At 39.1% G+C, this 18,485-nt stretch overlaps 2 protein-coding genes and 1 long non-coding RNA gene across 9 annotated transcripts in view; 2 read left to right on the top strand and 1 right to left on the bottom strand.

The window, feature by feature from the left end:
- The window catches only part of LOC139802133 (uncharacterized), a 35,929-nt gene extending 30,257 nt beyond the window's left edge, over window positions 1-5,672 (top strand). The window contains exon 5 of the long non-coding RNA XR_011728525.1: window positions 5,452-5,672. This is a non-coding gene — a long non-coding RNA (uncharacterized lncRNA). The remainder of the gene's footprint in view (window positions 1-5,451) is intronic.
- Window positions 1-14,230, bottom strand: part of DUS2 (dihydrouridine synthase 2) — a 43,432-nt gene extending 29,202 nt beyond the window's left edge. For 5 of the 7 annotated variants that reach the window (XR_011728524.1, XM_071756970.1, XM_071756971.1 and 2 more), the window contains exons 1-13: window positions 14,091-14,230; window positions 13,558-13,697; window positions 10,529-10,574; window positions 9,684-9,775; window positions 8,846-8,889; window positions 8,182-8,246; window positions 7,172-7,215; window positions 6,607-6,672; window positions 5,399-5,469; window positions 4,823-4,909; window positions 4,332-4,500; window positions 3,280-3,401; window positions 481-624 (exon numbers count right to left, since the gene is read on the bottom strand). Coding sequence is in view for 6 of the 7 variants with exons in the window: in XM_071756970.1 (XP_071613071.1) it covers window positions 481-624; window positions 3,280-3,401; window positions 4,332-4,500; window positions 4,823-4,909; window positions 5,399-5,469; window positions 6,607-6,672; window positions 7,172-7,215; window positions 8,182-8,246; window positions 8,846-8,889; window positions 9,684-9,775; window positions 10,529-10,574; window positions 13,558-13,680 (1,073 nt within the window). In the remaining variant the exon portion in view is untranslated. Of the gene's footprint in view, window positions 1-480; window positions 625-3,279; window positions 3,402-4,331; window positions 4,501-4,822; window positions 4,910-5,398; window positions 5,470-6,606; window positions 6,673-7,171; window positions 7,220-8,181; window positions 8,247-8,845; window positions 8,890-9,683; window positions 9,776-10,528; window positions 10,575-13,557; window positions 13,698-14,090 lie in introns of all 7 variants that reach the window. The other 2 variants (XM_071756968.1, XM_071756969.1) reach the window with 2 other exon arrangements.
- Window positions 13,813-16,556, top strand: DDX28 (DEAD-box helicase 28). Its single transcript, XM_071756965.1, is given in 2 exon segments — window positions 13,813-14,192; window positions 14,195-16,556. Coding segments are annotated over 2 exon segments (1,965 nt in total). The 5' UTR covers window positions 13,813-13,876; the 3' UTR covers window positions 15,844-16,556.
- Window positions 16,557-18,485: the final 1,929 nt, after the last annotated feature.

Below are 18,485 nucleotides of genomic sequence, written 5' to 3'. Positions count from 1 at the left end.
AATTTTTCAAGGAATAATTTATGAGCAGAACATGTTTAGAAGATGACAAATCAGCTGGGGAAGAAAAAAAAAAAAGTATTATGAAATTTGTGCAGTACTTCTTGTAGAAGCACTATTATTTTAGTTAGGTTTCACCAAAAATAACTGAACTCTATACCTGTGTGTAGTCAAAATTCTTCTACATACATTTGTTCGGATTATTTTTTTAAAAAATTCTCAGTACCTTTAGAATGTTAACTGAGAGAATTAAGCAGTGTCAGGAAGCCTGGAACTAAAGAACATCTTAAAGCATCCAAATAGCTCAGGAAGAGTGGTGATTCTAGTGATTATGTAATCATGTACACCAACTGCTTCACAAAAATTGACTCGGTAAGCACTGTTATGCAAATTCTTATTTTGAAAAAACTGTAAGGTACTATCAAATTCACAGGTTTTATTTACATATGCAAGATAGCATGCAAATTTAAGTTTTTTACTTACTTGTCAAATCTAACAGACATTTTTATTACATCTGGATCTTCCACTTCATCATCTTCAACTTCTGCCTCGGTTTCTACAGATGTTTTCTTTGCTTCAAAAATAGCTGCTGTTTCTTCATAGAAGTCAGCCATTTCAAAGACTTCACTATTCAAACAGAATTTTTTTCTATTAGAGGTCAGCTTATAAATTTTTGTATCCCATAATAGCAGAGAAAAGTAAGCATAGAAATAGATCATATAGAGTGTATACATACATATATAGAGAGTATGTATGTACAGAGAATCACATGAAAGTGTGGCTATATTCTGCACAGCAACATTATATTATCCTACAATTCTTATTAGACACTATTGAGCTACCAGTTTAAAAAGTATCTTCACATTTCCAGTACTGTTTATTCAATTTGAAGCCAGGAAGAATCAGAAATACAGGACCCACAATGTACAAACTATTGGCTCAATTAATAACTTGCAGGTGGATGAATCAGCAAAGATTCATCCAAGTGAATACAAGGACAATATGAAAAGTATAAAAGAATAATCTTCTTTTAATTTTAGTATTTTATAATGCTGTAAGTAATAAACACTATAACACCCAAATACCTCAAAATCTCAAATTTTCTGACTTCAGAGTATTATCCAGAAGCCCTCATTACAAGGGAAAGAACAACTAGGACTTTTTGTCAAAGGCAAGAGCCTCAAATATTTTAAAATTTCAGATCCATGGCAGAATGCATCTACTTTGAAAAAAAATGAGATTATTCATTTCTATATATGACAATAAAACCTGCAGCTTAAGAGAACTTTGACTGTTATGAGCTCATTGCTACAAGGCTGTTCAAGAAAAAAATTAATTGTGGCCTAAAAGCCATCTCCAGTTCTCTCAGTGGGACAGCAATAATGCTACTGATGCTTCTAAAAGATGACAACTTATTGTGTGCAGCTATATAAATTTCTGTCTGAAATGCAGCAGCCTGCTCTCTTATATTCAGAACAGAGGTTAACATCTCAAAGGGCTGTACCATGCCATCACCACCAGCAGGCAGCAGTATTAAGTAACATTTTAGTGCAAAGGTGCAGAGATGCATTTTTAACAGCTGAATATTCAGTTACCTGGAAGTTACACAGGTTGTTTAGAAAAGTGGTTAAAAATCTGATAGAAAGCAGTTTAATAAATTTTCAAGTGGCTCTCTGTCCCTCTCTCATGCACACACAGTGTTTAAGCCAATTTTGAAACTGGTGTTGCATCACATATACAAAAAACTGAGTATGTTTGATTTTGGAGGCCCCTGAAGAATTGTTAGACATAACTCATCAAAAAAAATTTTTTTTTACTCTAGAGCTTTATCCAGCATTTATGTGTATAAACTGTGACTCTTCTAATCACCTGTTTAAAGGCTTGACTCTTACTTTATAGTTTTTTATTTATAGTTTTTTATATATATATTATACATTACTATTCATTCAGTCACCATTTTCATTACATCACCACCTTTTTGGTTGAGATTTATCCCCAGCTGTAAAAGATTGTTTCAAACTATAGCACATCTCTTCCGACCTAATGTGAAAACTATTAACAACATAGTAGTGAGTTACTATATCAAAAATTGTTCATTTATTTACATTGCAAAAGTGAAAAGTAACTTGAAGTGTAAATGTTGTTCATGGGTTCCTCTGCTCCTGTATGATTAATGAAGGTGAACTCCTTTTTTATACAAATTCTAAATTCCCTTCATGGTGCTGAAATATAATAATTGTGGACAGCAGTGTTTGCAGAGAGCCAAAACTGTTAAATTGCCAATTCCATTCAGTTTGAACATGAGCAGAGTGCAGAATGATGATTAGGACTTACTACAAAACTATAACTCCATTTGAAAAAGATTTCAAATTTTCAACATTTCTATCCATTTTTATAAGTTTAAGGTAACAGCTGCAGACTGTTTATTTTATAAAAACAAAGAGACTCTCCATTCTGCCAGAAGGATAATTATAGCACACAACATGGATATGACACATGTGATTTCAGACCTTTATTATGGTCAGTTTAGGATGGGTCCAAACCTGAATTCCCCTCCATTCTGTTAGAATTCTTTCATCACATGTCTGTTATGGTTTCTGTCAGAATTCTTTCATCACATCTGTTATGGTTTCTCCCCAATTTTTCCTTTTCTCTGCCCTTTGAGTAGATTTAATCCAGACTGTTACAGATGTCCAGAATGAAAAGATTCATTAAAACTAGTATATTTCCTCAAAAAGGTTATCATTGTTCATTAGGATATTTTGAGTATGCAAAGCAACACAAAAGAATTACATCTAAGTATCATACAGGCAACATTCATACATTGTTTTGAGTTTATCTCTAAGTGTTTATCTAAAACAAACATCTTGTCATAAAAGTTCCAGTAATACAAAAAATCCCACCTGCAAAAGGGAAAGTAAAAATTAATAAATATCTCTGGAAGACAAGCTCCATGCTGTTAACCTCCAGACAACCACCAGAGAATGCTCAAACTTTTCTTAATCAGTTAATGCAAAAATTAGATGCTTGTCACTCAATGAAGCACCACTCAACTTAGTATGTCAAATTTATATAGTTGTAGGCTTAGTGCCTTAACACCTGAGCATGAAGGAAACCTGAAAAAGTTTACTGTATTATTCCACATCTCACTAACTGCTTTTTTTTAGTATTATTATTTTTACACTTCTTTTGAAGGAATGAAATGCCAAACAGTGCTACAGACAGGGAAGTGGTTTTAAAGCTTGACAGACTACAATTCCTATTTCTGAAGTACATGCTTACCAGATCTCCTGTGTCGACTGTGCAGCATGCAGCTTCTTCCCCTGAGGAGTCTCCAACTGTTCTCTTAACATCTGACACAAACAGTACTTTGTGTTGGTATAGTGATTATCATATCTCACTGCCTGAAGGAGAGAAACAAAATACATAAAACCACACCAAACAAATTTATCTTACATAACAATCGTCTCTTGATAAATTTCAAAATACTTTTTGAAAGGCAAACCAAAACATACAGTTTCTTCAGTGATATACTCAAGAGTACTTCTGAATGGGAGTATAATCTGATTATTTTGGCATGCTTCCATGAACAGAATTTCACTGCACTCGTACACTTTTGAAGAAAGAGTGGACCAGTTTACACAGCTGACTAGTGATGCAGTAATAGTTCATTAATTAGTTCAAATTTTCAAAACCCCAAAGATTTTGAATAGATGAGGTGATCAAATCCACACATTTCTGGTTAATTTCCAATTATGTCATCAGAATTATGTATTTTGAATAACAGATGAAACTTTATATAATGGATGACCCTGGTAATGGAGCTAGAGTACTACCATTACTTTTTTGGCAAATCATTCCCTTTGTTTCACTCACATTAAAAATTCTGGACAATATACATGAAAGCAAGTAATTTATAAAAATTAATTTAGCAGTAACAGAGTTTTTAATATCCTCTCACTTTTCAGTTCAGTATTATTTGCAGAAGTGTAACATTAAGAGAGCTGGCCTATACAGCATTACCTTTTCAAATTCCTAGACATTTTTAGAGAGCCTTGTACATAAATGTCCCAATAAACTGGGGCTAAAAAGCAGAGTAAATAAGAAAAGAATAATTGGGGAAAATTCTCTTTTGAATACAGATTTCTGATTTTTTTTCTGAACAGAATAAACCAGAGGAAACAGTGGCTGATTTCCAAGACTCTTGTCATACGCAGTATGTTAAAATATACTCAGAACCTAAAGACTTTGAAATGAAAAGCAATTAAAGTACTTTACAAAGATACAGATTAACAAGTCTAAATATCTGTAACTACAAGTTCCAAAACACATACATATTTGATGTAATCTTGCATCACTTTCTTCAAGGGGAATAGACCCTCTTTTCTGAAGATAGATGGGTTCCACATGGCAGCACGAGCTATCATTACTGATGAGGCAGCTGTTGCTTTCTGGAAGGTCTCAATGTCCTTATATTCTTTGATGAAGTCATGAGATCCTCCACTAAAAAATAACATCACTGTTATTATGAAAGTTGTACTTGCTATAACATGTACAAGACATAACATGCCTTGCTATGCTATGCTATGCTTCAATGTCCTATTACATCATTAGTGGTTAAAAGACCATAGAATTCAACTACTAAAACTCAAAGTATTGTCTTATTTCAGAAGGCCAACTTCAGTCAGTGCTGCCCCTCTTTAGCTTTTATTTTTGGTAACAGGTAAAACTGATTCACCCTACATGAAGGATTTTTTCCCTGTGCTTGCAAATCTTAAGTTAGGCACAAGAATCTTGCTGTAACAAGCTAATTATTTCAACTTACTTTGCTATTACTGGAATGGAGACTGCTTCAGATATAGCTCTGATCACATCACAATGGACAGGGTGCTGAGGTCTCTCCTCCTTCTTCCTTCCCAACAGACAAAAAAGACAAAGCCAAAGATTTCCTATGGAAATTATAGATATCTGAACCACAACAGATATGACTCCAGGATTATTGGGACATACTTGTTTCTGCTTATTGACTTTATATATTTGATATTTAAACACAAGAGAATTACATCAAACATATTTTAAACCATTGTTATTGTAATTCCATGTCCAGATAAGCAGCATTTTTAGATACCAGATAAGCAGCATTTTTAGATACAAGAGTACAACAAACGGGAATTTTAGTTTTATTTGGTCTTAGAGATAAAAATTTTAGAAAAATAGCAGCAGGTGTTAAAATTCCCTAATTACTGGCCTGATTTTCTACAAAACCAATTTATTTAACAGCTGAAATCAGAATCACATACTATATGTAGAGTATACTCTAGTCATATCTTACTGTGCTACATTCATCAGCAAACTAAAAAAAAAAATAAAATTTAGTCTCTCTTGCCTAAAATCAATTTACCTTCCATGGACTGCAATGGCAGCAATACCAGTTTTTTCTATTCTCTTTACCAGATTCACAGTATCTTCAACCTGAGGGATAAGAGAATGATCAAGAAAAAGAAAGAACTATCCTGTGGTTGTTGTACAAAGAAATGTTGGAAGTCTATTTTTTCATCAAGAAGGGTGTGATTCCTGTACTTCAATGGTAATGTACAATGTCAATTCATGACATGTTTCCATTTAATATATACTTTAATTAAAGAACTACACATTATGGCTAAAGTAAGAATCCATTTACAATACAATACAATACAATACAATCCTTGAAACTACATATCACAAATCTTCCTAAACCAGGTAACACAGTACTCTGCAGTAGAAGAATATTTTCCTACAGATTTTTTTGGCTGTAATTTGAAAATTATACAAAACACTCAAATAACAAGTCCTCTCTAGCAGCTACTCTATAAATTGGAATTAAAATTCATCTTAATAGAATTATATCTTCTGAAATAAATGTAACATGGAGTCACACACCTATAAATGTTCCTTAGATGGACCTCACAAAAGTTTACTAGTATCTAAAAAATTCTGATGCTACTTGTATATGACCATCAAATCAAAAGATACAGGGGGAATAGGAGACACTCCCAGTTTAGCTTCGGAGAGGTGAGATGCTGTTAAGGAGCAGAAAGAAATCTGTCATGCTGATGGATTAGCAGCTTTGGAGATCAGGAGACTGAAAAAAATATCAGGCCAGTTTTCTCTTCAAAAGCTGAAGAACTATCTGTGGCTCATCACAAAAATTGCACATTTAGTCTCTGAAAAGTGCTTAGTCTTTGAAAAACTGGCATGGACACAGAGACAGAAGCTCACCTGGTGTTGTGCTGGATGATGTTATGAAAAAAACAGCTTGAAAGAAAGAAGGGGCTGTAGGATAGAGGCAGAACATGAAGAGCAGAGATGCCACTTCTTTGATTTAATACTTCAATACTTAAAAAAAAGTATTTTTCAAAAAAAGAATGACCTTACAAAGAGTTACCAATTTTTCACACAGGCTTCATTTGTTCATTTAATAATTTTAAGTGCATGTGTGACTTGAATAATAGCTGACCCACTTACAGTTCATCCCCCTACAGAAATATTTATCCCTATCCAGGTTACATGCAATCACAGTATCTAGGGAGGTAATTAAACACACTTTAGCATAATGATTTATGTTCTTACTGAGGGCAAAATGCGGATTTTGCAGGTTACTGGTTTACAAAGTCCTTTAACAAGAGTAGTCAATATCTGGAAAAAAAAGAAAGACAAAAACATGATCACAATGATGACATTAATAAAGCTCTCCTTCTGGAGTCACAGGTAGTGGGAGTAGATGCCCCATGATTCAGACCCATATAAAAGAGCAGACAGTACAATGGCCCTGTAGACACCAATCTTTGTGCTTTTCTTCAGGTGTTTATTGCTCCAGACTCTTCTATGAAGTCTTCCAAATGCTCATAACGAGTTCATATAGGGTTTTATACAGATGTAAATATGTATGATATGTAAATATAGCAAATAAAGCACCACATTGTGCATGTTTAACATTGAATCTTATAGTCTAGACAATAACTAGGAGAATTAAATCAGGATTATTTATACACAGTGTTAACTTAAGCACTCAAGACTGATTACTTCAATTGAGTTTTTACAAATTTGGCTTCCATTGATTTATTCCTGCTTTCAGCAGTGCACAGTGCATAATAATTCCCAAAGCAATTCAAAACCCACAAGGTGGTGTACTTACAGATTCTATTTTGTCAGGATCAGATAACAGTGCTGCTCCCATACCTCCCTGGGAAAACATGCAGAAAATGTTATACACTAGGCATCAATTCTTTCGGTTTTATTGCATAATAGCTGGCCACAGCAAAAGTACAATGTTATATTACCAAAATAAACAAAACAAAATTAAACTAAACAAAAAGGAAAAAAAAAAAAAGGAAAAAAAAACAAGGAGAAAACTGGAAATTCTGAAATTCTGGAGTATTAGTGAATACTTTGTTGAAACACATTTCCTAGAAATTTATCAGAATAATTAAGAAGAAATTCAGAACACCAACTTGCTAATACAATCAAGACTAGAAGAGAGAAACTTCAAATGCAACAGTCAGGCTTCTTCCCTGGAATGAAATCTGAAGTCTTCTTAATTTGTATTTTTTTTTACACTAAGTGCAGAATTTCTCTTATCTTGTCCGCATGAACATCTGATATCAAAATAGTGCTTCATGGTCTTATTCGTTGATATTTTATCACTACACTAACTGGCTTAACACTGGTAACAACCAGTTTTACTACTCTGTTTTAGCCACAGAGGATAGAGAACTATTGCACGTGCTGCAATACAAAATCAAGTTTTAACTGATCCATCCTCCTCCCACTTAAAACTGTCCAATAATCTCATTGAATTGAATTCCTAAACTGCAAATGCTTACTTGCTCAGATGACAAACTGGGATTTCTGTTTTTATTACAGCTAGAGCAGAACATATTTCACTCATCCAACAGATTAGTGACCTCAGAACAACACCAAAAAAAACCCCAAAACCAAACACTTTTTCATCCCACCTTACAGAATTTACTTTTAAATATAATACAGCCTGTTAAGAGTTTTGAGAGCTTTACTGTTAACTTCTAGCATTTATAGGCATGAAAATTTTACTGCTTGAATTTGTTCAACCTGAAAAAACAGACCATGTATTCCACACTCCACCCCCCCAGGAAAGAAAAAGCTGATTTAGGAGCAATCAAAATTCACTTGCCTTAGTAGAATATTCTTTTGGGCATCCCATATTGATATCAATACCAGCTACATCACCTTCTCTGAAAGAGAAGAAATAAAAAGATAAAATCTTTTTCAGAATATCGGAACGAGAATCAGGAAAAGGACATTTTCCCAGGAAACTTGTTCCATGATCATTCAAAGTAGATTTTATATTAGAACTTCCAGTTTTAGCTTCTCACTTATGTATGTTAGATGTTTAATTTAACAGTGATCTGAAGATCAGTCTATACACAGGTTTCAATGACCAATGCTGTGGAGAAGATGCAAACACTCATCTTAAGTATGTTTATAACTAAGTGTATCCACCACTAAATTCACCACAGTCATAAAGCAAGTCCTAATGAAACTTCCATCTTTCATCTTTTTTAAATTGAGGGTTAAAATACCTTTTTAAAAAGGTGTATATATATATATATATATATATATTTCTGCATCATATTTATTGAGGCCTTCATACCACAAACAGGAGAACAAGACCATTTCAGGCATGTTGGCTTTTTGAGAAGTTACACTCCTTGGTCCTATCAAGGCCTGCCTTGATCCTTTAAATCATAAAAAATGGGTCTTCCACAATAATTCCCCTGTACAAAAAAACCCCAACAAACCCACAGTGGGAAGGGGATAAGAGATGACTTACACAAGTTTAGCTACAGCCAGGGCTCTTTCAGCATCTGCTGAACCCTGTTGGTAAAACAAGAGGATTTATAAAATATCAACAAATTATTAAAAAATGTGCTCATCTGCACATATGTATAACTATATTTACTCTAACCATTTAGTACAGGGTGACAGAGAACTACTCCCAGCACAGCAGATAGCTAAAACATGCAGTAAATCATCCACTGAAAAGAGATCTGGCAAGGTCTGCCCACACTCTTGACCTACAGCAGTAGCAAATCATCTTAGCCCATCACTGTTAGATATTGATTTATCATCTGCCTAAGAAACTTCACTAATAACAGTTCTACAGCCTCTATAAGTAACCTATTTCAGGACTATCAGTACCACTGAAAAAGTTCTTCTTCAACATCTAATTTAGCCCACACTTCTCCCTCTCTCCCCATCACCTCTTACTCTACACAGAGTGGCCTCACCAAATTTCTACATTTTTGTCTCCAGAAGCTTTCAACCATTTGTGCAATGGTAATGCCCACACTAATCCTCTCTTATCTACACTAAATAATCCCATTTCTTTCAGTCCAGTGAGACTGTTTTCCAGAGAGATCTTAGCATGTGATCACACAACAGCAGAACTTATTTTTAGTATCTACACACTTGGAAATGTATCAGATACAGAGTTGCTGTCACAGAGCACAGACCTCATCATTCTATGACACACTTGGTGTGATATTTTACAATCAAAAAGACTGACAGTCTGCAATACAGAGACCTGCTTTAGACTCAGATTAATGTTTCTAGCACTACCTTGTTTAATTATGTTGCCATTTGAAGGGCACCTGCAGTTCACTTCTTACCATTTGAAAGACAACACAGTGCCTCTCTCTTTCACAAGTTCTGAAAATAATTCTTTCATTAGGTGCAACAAAGTCCACTGTGCCAAGTACTTCTATATAAAATGAGAAACAGATAAAAAAGAAAAATTACACACAAATGCAATCATAAAGTAAGCTGTATGACTATATAACTTGTATATAACTGAGATGCTGATAATGACAATTTTATTAGTTGTCTTTTTAATTCACATAAAAGTAAATGCTAGTGCACTAGAACTGTACTGTATTATCTATTCCAGTCACTAGTTTATTTCATCTGCTGCCAGGAAGCATAACACTGAAACATCAGTAATGTATTTTCTACACTGATCCCATTTTTCTTAACAAAGAGGGAAAAACATAATTCCAAGAGCTGGAATTAAAGTCTTTCATTTTAGAAGGCCTGTTCCTACACACCTAGTGACCTGAGCCCTGACAACAAGTTTAACAGAAAATTCAAGTTGTTGTAATAAACTAAGTAAATAGTGGAGAAAGACCTTGTATTCAGGCCCTAAAAAGAATAACAAACTGTCAGTTACCAATACATTAGCCCTATCACCCAAAAATATTTGTGTTTTTCCTCAGAGACATTGACTGAACTGCTGAAATTCCTTAAGAAGGAAACTGATAGTTTGAAACTGTGGAGCAGCAGACAATTATAAGGTAGAACTTCAAAAGCTTTTTATTTTAAGTCCTTAGACACAGTTTAGAAAGATTTAGAAAGATACTGATACCTCATTGTGCAAACTATAAAATTACTTCTGAGAAACAATTATCTTTCCTCAACAAGAAGAATGCTTACAGATATTAAGAAATGCTATACTTGCCATTTACAACCCTCTTACACTGCAGCATCTTTAAGTCAATTAGCTCCTGAGAAAAAAAACCAAAAAAACTCAGTGAGTTAAAATGTTTAGGCCACCCATCTATAAACAGTTGCTAACTTTATCAAATAACTATATGAAGATACGAAGTATAGAAAGAGAATGCAAATGAAAACCAGAGTTAACAAGGGTTTAACTACACAACACAGTCAATTAAAGATTCAAAATACAAACAGAACACATGAACATTAGAATATTATATGCTTACATAGTTCTTGAAGAACCATTTTGTTCAACCACCTTTCCAACAAGCTGGAAACAAAGCAGAATTGAACCACCTAGACTGGAAGGGGAAGATATGGCTATAGCAATGCACCACCTGAATAATAACATGGGTTTGTACTAACCAGACATACAGAGGAACAAAACAGCTGTATTGGGCTTTAAGACTTCTTTACCCCAATCCTGAGTTTTAGCAGTTCTCTACAGCTATTAGTAGATAAAGTGAAGTTTTGTGATAACCATTGCTGGAAAGCCTAAAACGCAGCCATCGATCTTCTCGAATTTGTGGCTTTCCTTTAGAAACCAGCAGAACTTCAGCCTGTCTATATTAATGGCAGATTTATGCAACTCTATTTATTAGGGACACCATTTGACTCCTTTTCTCATTTGTATCTCATCAACTTGACTATAAGTAACCTTCAAGCCAAACTGACTGCCTTTAATTGACAAACAGCTAGAGTTTGAGCCAATCTAAGTTTTAGCTGCTTAAATAAATACAGAGCTGTTAATCTACCAATGATATAAACTGAGGAGAAAAAACAAAATAAAACAAACAAAAAACCCATAAAAAAAACCCAAAACAACAACAACAAAAAAACCCCACCCAGGACTATGCTACAGTGCTAGTTACCTGAAGAGGTTTAGTCTAATATGGGCTCTGTTTCAGCAAATAAAACATGATTTAAGACTTGATGATTTACAGGTAAGTGATAAGCAAGCAATAAATTAGGCTAATCTTAACTTACTTGCATTATATCATAGATCTAATGAATGGTATTTTTAACTTAAAGTTTTAATTAATAATTGTTATCAGTTATGGCTCACTCTAAATTCTGACACAGCTTTGAGTTCCAAAATGTTGAGGGGAAAGGGCTGGTAAACAGAAAGATAAATTGGAAAATGAGATTTCAGCATGCAGGAGTGAAGTTACACTTTGCTGTTATCCATGCTGTGCTGTTCTGTCACCAAAGAACTAGGGTACAACTGCCTAAAACAACTGTACAAAGCACATTTTCTCTGATAAAATCTATTAACACAGACATCTAACTACAAACACTAAGGCATATTAACTCTTGTCTCTCCACATCAATGTGGAAAAGAAACCAACAGAACAATGTAGGAGACCTTATTTTCCAGGTGAGATGAGAAAAAGTACAAGGTTTTTTTGGCAACCAAAGTAACTTTTACACTACAAGTCTTGTTACAAACTGTAATTTGTTAAGTAACTTCAAGGGTCTCCTCTTTTGAGGTAACTGTTTCTCTGGAATTCTGGCCCAAAATACCAGCAAAGAAAAAATTGCTTCAGCTATGCAGCTCACAGTGCTTAATTAAATAAATTTCTCATCCTTTGTGACCTCAGTGAACTCAGTGAACTAAGCAAGACCTTATAGATGTATATTTTGATGCATATTTTGGATGGGGTTTGTTTTTTTAAAAAAACTCAATGATTTCTACATTACTATCTTCCAGTAATTTTCTATACCATGGCCCTGTCAAATCTGTGATTAGTGAAATCCTGTAGCTGCTCAGTAACAAGGTCCTTTGCTACTACTAAAAAGTGTAAAAGATATTGGCAATGTACAAAGGCTTTAAACACTTGTAGTGTTTAAGATTTCTGGACTCTATGCTTGTTACTTCTGTGCATAAACTAATCTCCAGAGAAGGAAAAAACATATATTCTCACTTAATCCCATGTAAAGCAGAGGTTATAATTAATAAACTAGGAAACTTATTGTTTGTCAAAGAAAAATACCTCATTACTCCAAATTTTATGGCAGCAGCAACTATTCTAATGAATTTTGAGATTTCTTCTGAATCGCCCAGTAATAAATTATTTCACATGAAGCTGATCCAGCTAATTAAATATCACTTATAATTCTAGAAGCTAGAGAAAAAAGGTAAACTTAGCCAAGATAAAACCAGCACATAGTCTCTCTGAGAACAAATCTTCTTATTCTTTTCACTCAAAAAGGACAGTACGCTAACCCACCAGAGATCTGTGGAGATTCCTGGAGAACATTATAAAGGCCAGATTCTGACAGTTTGTTTTCTTCACACAGATGAAAGATTCTTCAGGAAAGCCAGAATTTAAGCCATGTTTACATATTGTATAACTCTTTACTGTCTGTTTTTATTGAGGATGAGTCATGTAACTTGTACCTGTGCCTACATTTGAAAAGAGCTAACGACAGTACTGAAGATGAAAATGGGAACACGGGTGAACTGCAACAATAAGGATGGTAAAAACCAAGTACCTTGAGTAACAGAGAAGCCCTACCAATCCTGTTTGCAGAAAACTGGAGTCCCAGCTTCAGGCAGCTATAAGAAAAGTGGTTAAGATACAAGGACAGCAGTGCTGTGGAAGGTATACATGGATACCCTGGGTTACCACAGCAGAACTATCTGGGTAGTTCAGATGCAGATAGGTCAAAGCCTTCCTTCAGTACTAATAAAAAAACCAAACAAATAGCAAAGCAAAATCCAACAAAAAACCTGCATAAGGAAATGGTTATGGTGAATGTTTTGCCCAGGTTAATTGAAATTATTTGACAGTCTTAAAGAGGCGTTTGCCATAACCTAAAGACTGCTCAAAAGGAAATGCTTTAAGCTGCAGAGATTCAGCTTTCCCCATTTTCCTCATGAAAGATTTATGGAAAAGGAAAAATTCCTACCACGAACAAAGTCTCTCCGTACTTTTGTAAATAATTATGTTACCAGATAAGACTTCCTCGTCTGCTCATCCTTCATACCTCACAGTACACGATATCAGCACCATAGTCCAGAGCAAGAAGACGCATTGGCAATGTACCCACTCGCACCATTGGAGCCAGGATCTTCTTTCCTCTAAAACACAGAGGTGTGTACACCGTCATCCCTGCTGCGGTACTGCCTGAAAGGATAAATCAAAGAGAATAGCCAGGGAATGCCATTTCCTGCTCATAAACGCCCAAGCTCTCCTTCGGCGAGGTGTGGTTTCCTGTCACACCTGACAGGGTTCCCGCCATAGCCGGCAGACCAGCACCGCCGCTCGCTCAGTTCCCGCCGTCCCGGCGCCAATTGCGTGGAGCTATGAGAGAGCTCAGGGGCGCCTCCGGGGGCTCCTTCCCCCGAGCGAAGGGCGCCGAGGCTCTGCCAGAGCACCCCAGGGCCATGTTGGCTGCTGCGGGGAGGAGCAGGAGGCTCAGCTCTCAGCCGACAGCTGAAAAGGTGAAGGTGAAGAGACAGCCGCTACCGCCGCCTCCTGAGGTACCAGGCACCCCCGCGCCCCCTGCCCCGCACTCACCGTCCTCGCGTGGCTCCGCCGCGTCTCCGGAGGGGCGGGGGGAACCGGGAGAACCGGGAGGCAGAGCTTCTTCGCGGCGTCATCAGGCAGCGCCATCGCCACGTGAGAGGCCGCCATGGCGCTGAGCCGCGGAGGGATGGCAGCGGTCCTCCTGCTGCTACCACGGCGGCTGGCGGCCACCCGGGCGGCGGCAGCGGGCGGGCAGCCCCCCGATAGCGTGGTGCGCATCCCTTGGGCCCTGCGGATGCGCCTGCAGCGGGGCGCGCAGCGCCGTCGACGCGGGAAAGGGGAAGCGGCGACACCCGTGCGACCCGGGAAGCTGCTACTGCGGAGCCGGCGGCCGGAGCTGAGCCAACCTTCCTGGCAGACGGTGGGGCGCTGGGAGCGGCCGCAACTGGTGTCGGCGGGCTGGAAGCACAGGAAGGCCCGCGGGGACTACTTCCAGCTGGAGCCCTCGCAGGAGGCGGCTCCCGCCATTCAGGCGCAGCAGCCTGACTCGGGGCACGGCCCGTCTTTCGCCGAGATGGGGCTGCAGCCGGCGCTGCTGTCCGGCTTGGAGCGCCTCTCCATCGGCCGCCCCACGGCGGTGCAGCGCCTCGCCATCCCCGCGCTGCGCCGCGGCCGCAGCGCTCTCTGCGCCGCCGAGACCGGCAGCGGCAAGACGCTGGCCTACCTGTTGCCGCTGCTGGACGGGCTGCTCTCCCGCCCCGAGGAGCCGGCCGAGGCGGCGGCGGCGGCGGGGCCGGCATCGCCCCGCGGGCTGGTGGTGCTGCCGTCGCGGGAGCTGACAGCGCAAGTGGGCGCGGTGGCGGCGGCGCTGTGCCGGCCGGCGGGGCTGCCGGTGTGCCGGCTGACGGGCGGCAGCGCGGCGGGCGGGCTGCGGAGGCAGCTGCGGGCGCCGCCGCCGGGTCCCGCCGTGCTGCTGGGCACCCCCGGGGCGTTGCGGGAAGCGCTGCGGCGGCGCTTCCTGGCCCTGGAGCGTCTGCGCTGGATGGTGCTGGACGAGGCGGACGCCCTGATGGACGAAACCTTTGTCCAGTCGCTGGAGGAGATCCTGGCACACGCGCCTCTGGCCGCCGGTGCTCCCCAGCCGGCCGGCCCCGGGGAGGTGAGGACGCAGGTGGTGGTGGTCGGAGCCACCTTCCCCGCGGGGTTGAGCCAGACCCTGGAGAAATTCACTGATGTGGGCCACTTCGTCACCCTCAGCACCCACAGCCTGCACCGCCTGCCTCCCCACGTCCTGCAGAAGTTTATGCGCCTCAAGGGCCAGGACAAGCTGCCTGAACTGCTGCAGCTACTCAAGGAGCACCCAGCATCCGGCGGGGCTGTTCTCATCTTCTGCAACAGTGCCAGCACTGTCAACTGGCTGGGCTATATCCTGGATGACCACAAAATCAAGCACCTGAGGTTGCAGGGACAGATGTCAGCAGATGCTAGAGCCGGCATCTTTGCCTCCTTCCAGAGGGGTGATGTGTCAGTCCTTGTCTGCACTGACCTCGCATCACGGGGGCTGGACACTAGTAGTGTGCAGCTGGTAGTCAACTATGACTTCCCTGACACCCTGCAGGACTACCTGCACCGTGTGGGGAGGGTTGGACGGGTTGGAAGCAGGGCACCTGGAGCTGTGGTTAGTTTTGTCACCCATCGGTGGGATGTGGATCTGGTACGGAAAATAGAGACAGCAGCCCGAAAAAGGACAGGTCTCCCAGGCATGGACTCCTCTATTAATGAGCCTCCACCTAAAGGAGCTTGATTCAAGTTGCCAGGTAGTAACAAATCATCTGGTTGGGAATAAGCTTGAAGTCATTAAGGCAATGAGTTTGTGTGTGTAAGCTGGGCTGAAAGACAATTACATTTCAGAACCAGGCGATCAGGTTAACTTTGTGGATTGTTTTAGAAGCTACAATAATAATTTCCACAGGCATTATAACTCATGGCTTTCCAAAAGGAAGCTAAGAAATGAGTAACAAAATGCCTTTAGTGAAGGCTGAAGAATGATCTCAGCTTATAAATTTGTTTGATTGTGTTGAGGTTTTTAACTTGAATTCAAGATACATTGAAAGTATGCCTGCGTGATATGTAGCTTTTGCATTTCACACTTCCCACCAGATAAACATTCATTATTTAAACTTAGAAAAAAAAAATCCTATCGTTGCTTCACCAATTATATGTAGAAAGACTAAGAGACAAATTATATTTGGTGTTCTTGTGATGCAGCAGCTCTTTCAGAGAATTCTAGACCTCTAAAGTTTGGTGGAAATGAGAAGACCAAATAAAACGTGAGGCTTTTTCAAGGCCTTAATTTGCCATTTTATTGCTGTCTTTCATTGAGAAAGGAGATCTTGCTGCTTCATGTTCTATAAAATAATAATAATAAAAAACCCTCTGAGTGTTTTATGCTCATTTTCTCTGCATGCTGTAGCAACATGTTCAGTCTCTGAGCTGGTTGTAAAAATAATTTAAAAATACATATATTGAAAAATCCCAAACACAACAAAAACCTTCTGGCACTTAGATCTACCCAAAGATTTTTATTGTATATACCCAGAGAATATTATATTTACCAACAAAGCTTTTTGGAAAAATTTGTTTTGAAGCAAAACTACAGTTCTTTTAAGCATATATTGAGAAATCAAGATTCTTACTGTAATTATATTCAGGATCACACAGACATTAAAACCCTGGGATACATAAGGTGATACAGAGACATCCACAAATGCAGACATCCACATGACCAATGTGTCATGTGAGGGGTTGTAGTATCCAATAGGTAAATACTGTAGGTAAATAAATATTGTAAGGACTTCAAGGGAATTTAGAGGCTTTATCACAGCTAATGACCTACAAGTATTTATAGCTTGCACATGGTCAAATTTGTTTAAGAAACATATTCAAAGACTTTTTAGTTTGACTTTTCCTAAACTGCTTTTCAGTGCTCTTTAAATGTCACATTGCTCATTATTCACATCATGGTGACTATCTACAGACATCATTAACTGTTGTCTGTCAATATACTACCTTCTGTGTAATTTATTTCAGACTTTAAGGGTGTAACTACGACTGCATGTGAGTTCTGTTCTACAGGCTCCACAAGGACATTCAAGTACTTCTGTAGCATGTAGCCCAGTGTCTAGTAGGGTACCCTAGGACAAGCTGTGTCAAGTATCCTAATGGCCAGGTGGAAAAATGTTTTATCACTCCAGTATTCTGACAGAGTCCATGTTTTTGCAGAGTGTACTGTGCCCTGAAATGCACTTGTATACCTGATGCCCTCAGACAAAGCCCTTTCCCTTCCTCTTCTTCCTGAAATGTGTTTGTGAGTGCAATTTATGTGCTGGTGGTTGAGAAGTTCTCCATAGGTGTTCTGACCATTTTCTCTGTGAGGTCTGGCCACAGGAAGAACTTGCAGATAAAGTCTTGCCTGCAGGCCATGTGAAAATTTCCTGAGAGGAAAGCATAAGTGATGGGGTTGATGCAAGAGTTTCTGTAGGCTAGGCAGTGAGAAATGATGTGTAAAGTGAAAGAGATACTGTTTAGAGGAAACTGCCCAAAGCCTGGCCACATTGTGATGATTTTGTGTGGCAGCCATGAGAGCAGGAACACAGTGACCATGAGGTCACTCATGTGCTGTCTGGAAAAGCACTCTGTGCTGTCTGGAAAAGGCAGTATCATATATTACATGATTGCAGTGGTCGAGTCTAGTCTGTGGTATGAGTGAGAATGCCTTCCTCTGTCAGTCATGAAGGCAGCAGAGCATAGGCAACACAGGCAACTGCCAGGTGGGCACATTATGATAATATGGAAAAAAACCCAGAAAAACAATCAACCCACCTCTCTGGAAAAAAAAAAAAAAAAAAAAAAAAATGCCTAGTTTTGGCTCAAGCAAATAACTCTCTAGGTAATGGAGACAGTGCCCATGAAACTCCAACAGTACAAAGGATGCAACAGTAGTACTATATTATATGGAAGAGTGGCAGTAATATCCCTTAACATTTGGAGGCTGAGGAATGTTAAGGCAATTGAAAACAACTGCTGAGGTAAACAGTCTGGCCACAAGGAAATGTGTAGAGTAACAAAGGCTGATCTGAGGAGAAAGATATTTCTAGTAGCTCCCATCTTATTGGAGAATCAGTAAAAAAAGAAACCAAGGGAAACAGCTCATAGTGGATTATTCATTTTAAAATATTTATTGCTCTTTGGTTATATTCCTCGCTCAATGATGACCTGAGGGAGGCTCACTGTGCCTGTGCCCTGCTCTCCAGTCAGGCATCTCAGCCACTGCCACAAGCTCTCGTTCGTAAGTTCCAAAGCTTCACCTGAGGTAAAATTTTCCTGAAAATGGTGTGTTTCAAAGTCACCATCCAAAATGAAGTTTATCTTGAAGTAAGCTGCTGA

Source organism: Heliangelus exortis, chromosome 13 (assembly GCF_036169615.1).
Source record: "Heliangelus exortis chromosome 13, bHelExo1.hap1, whole genome shotgun sequence".
Taxonomy (NCBI): Eukaryota; Metazoa; Chordata; class Aves; order Apodiformes; family Trochilidae; genus Heliangelus; species Heliangelus exortis.
This window is presented reverse-complemented; position numbering and strand designations above follow the sequence as displayed.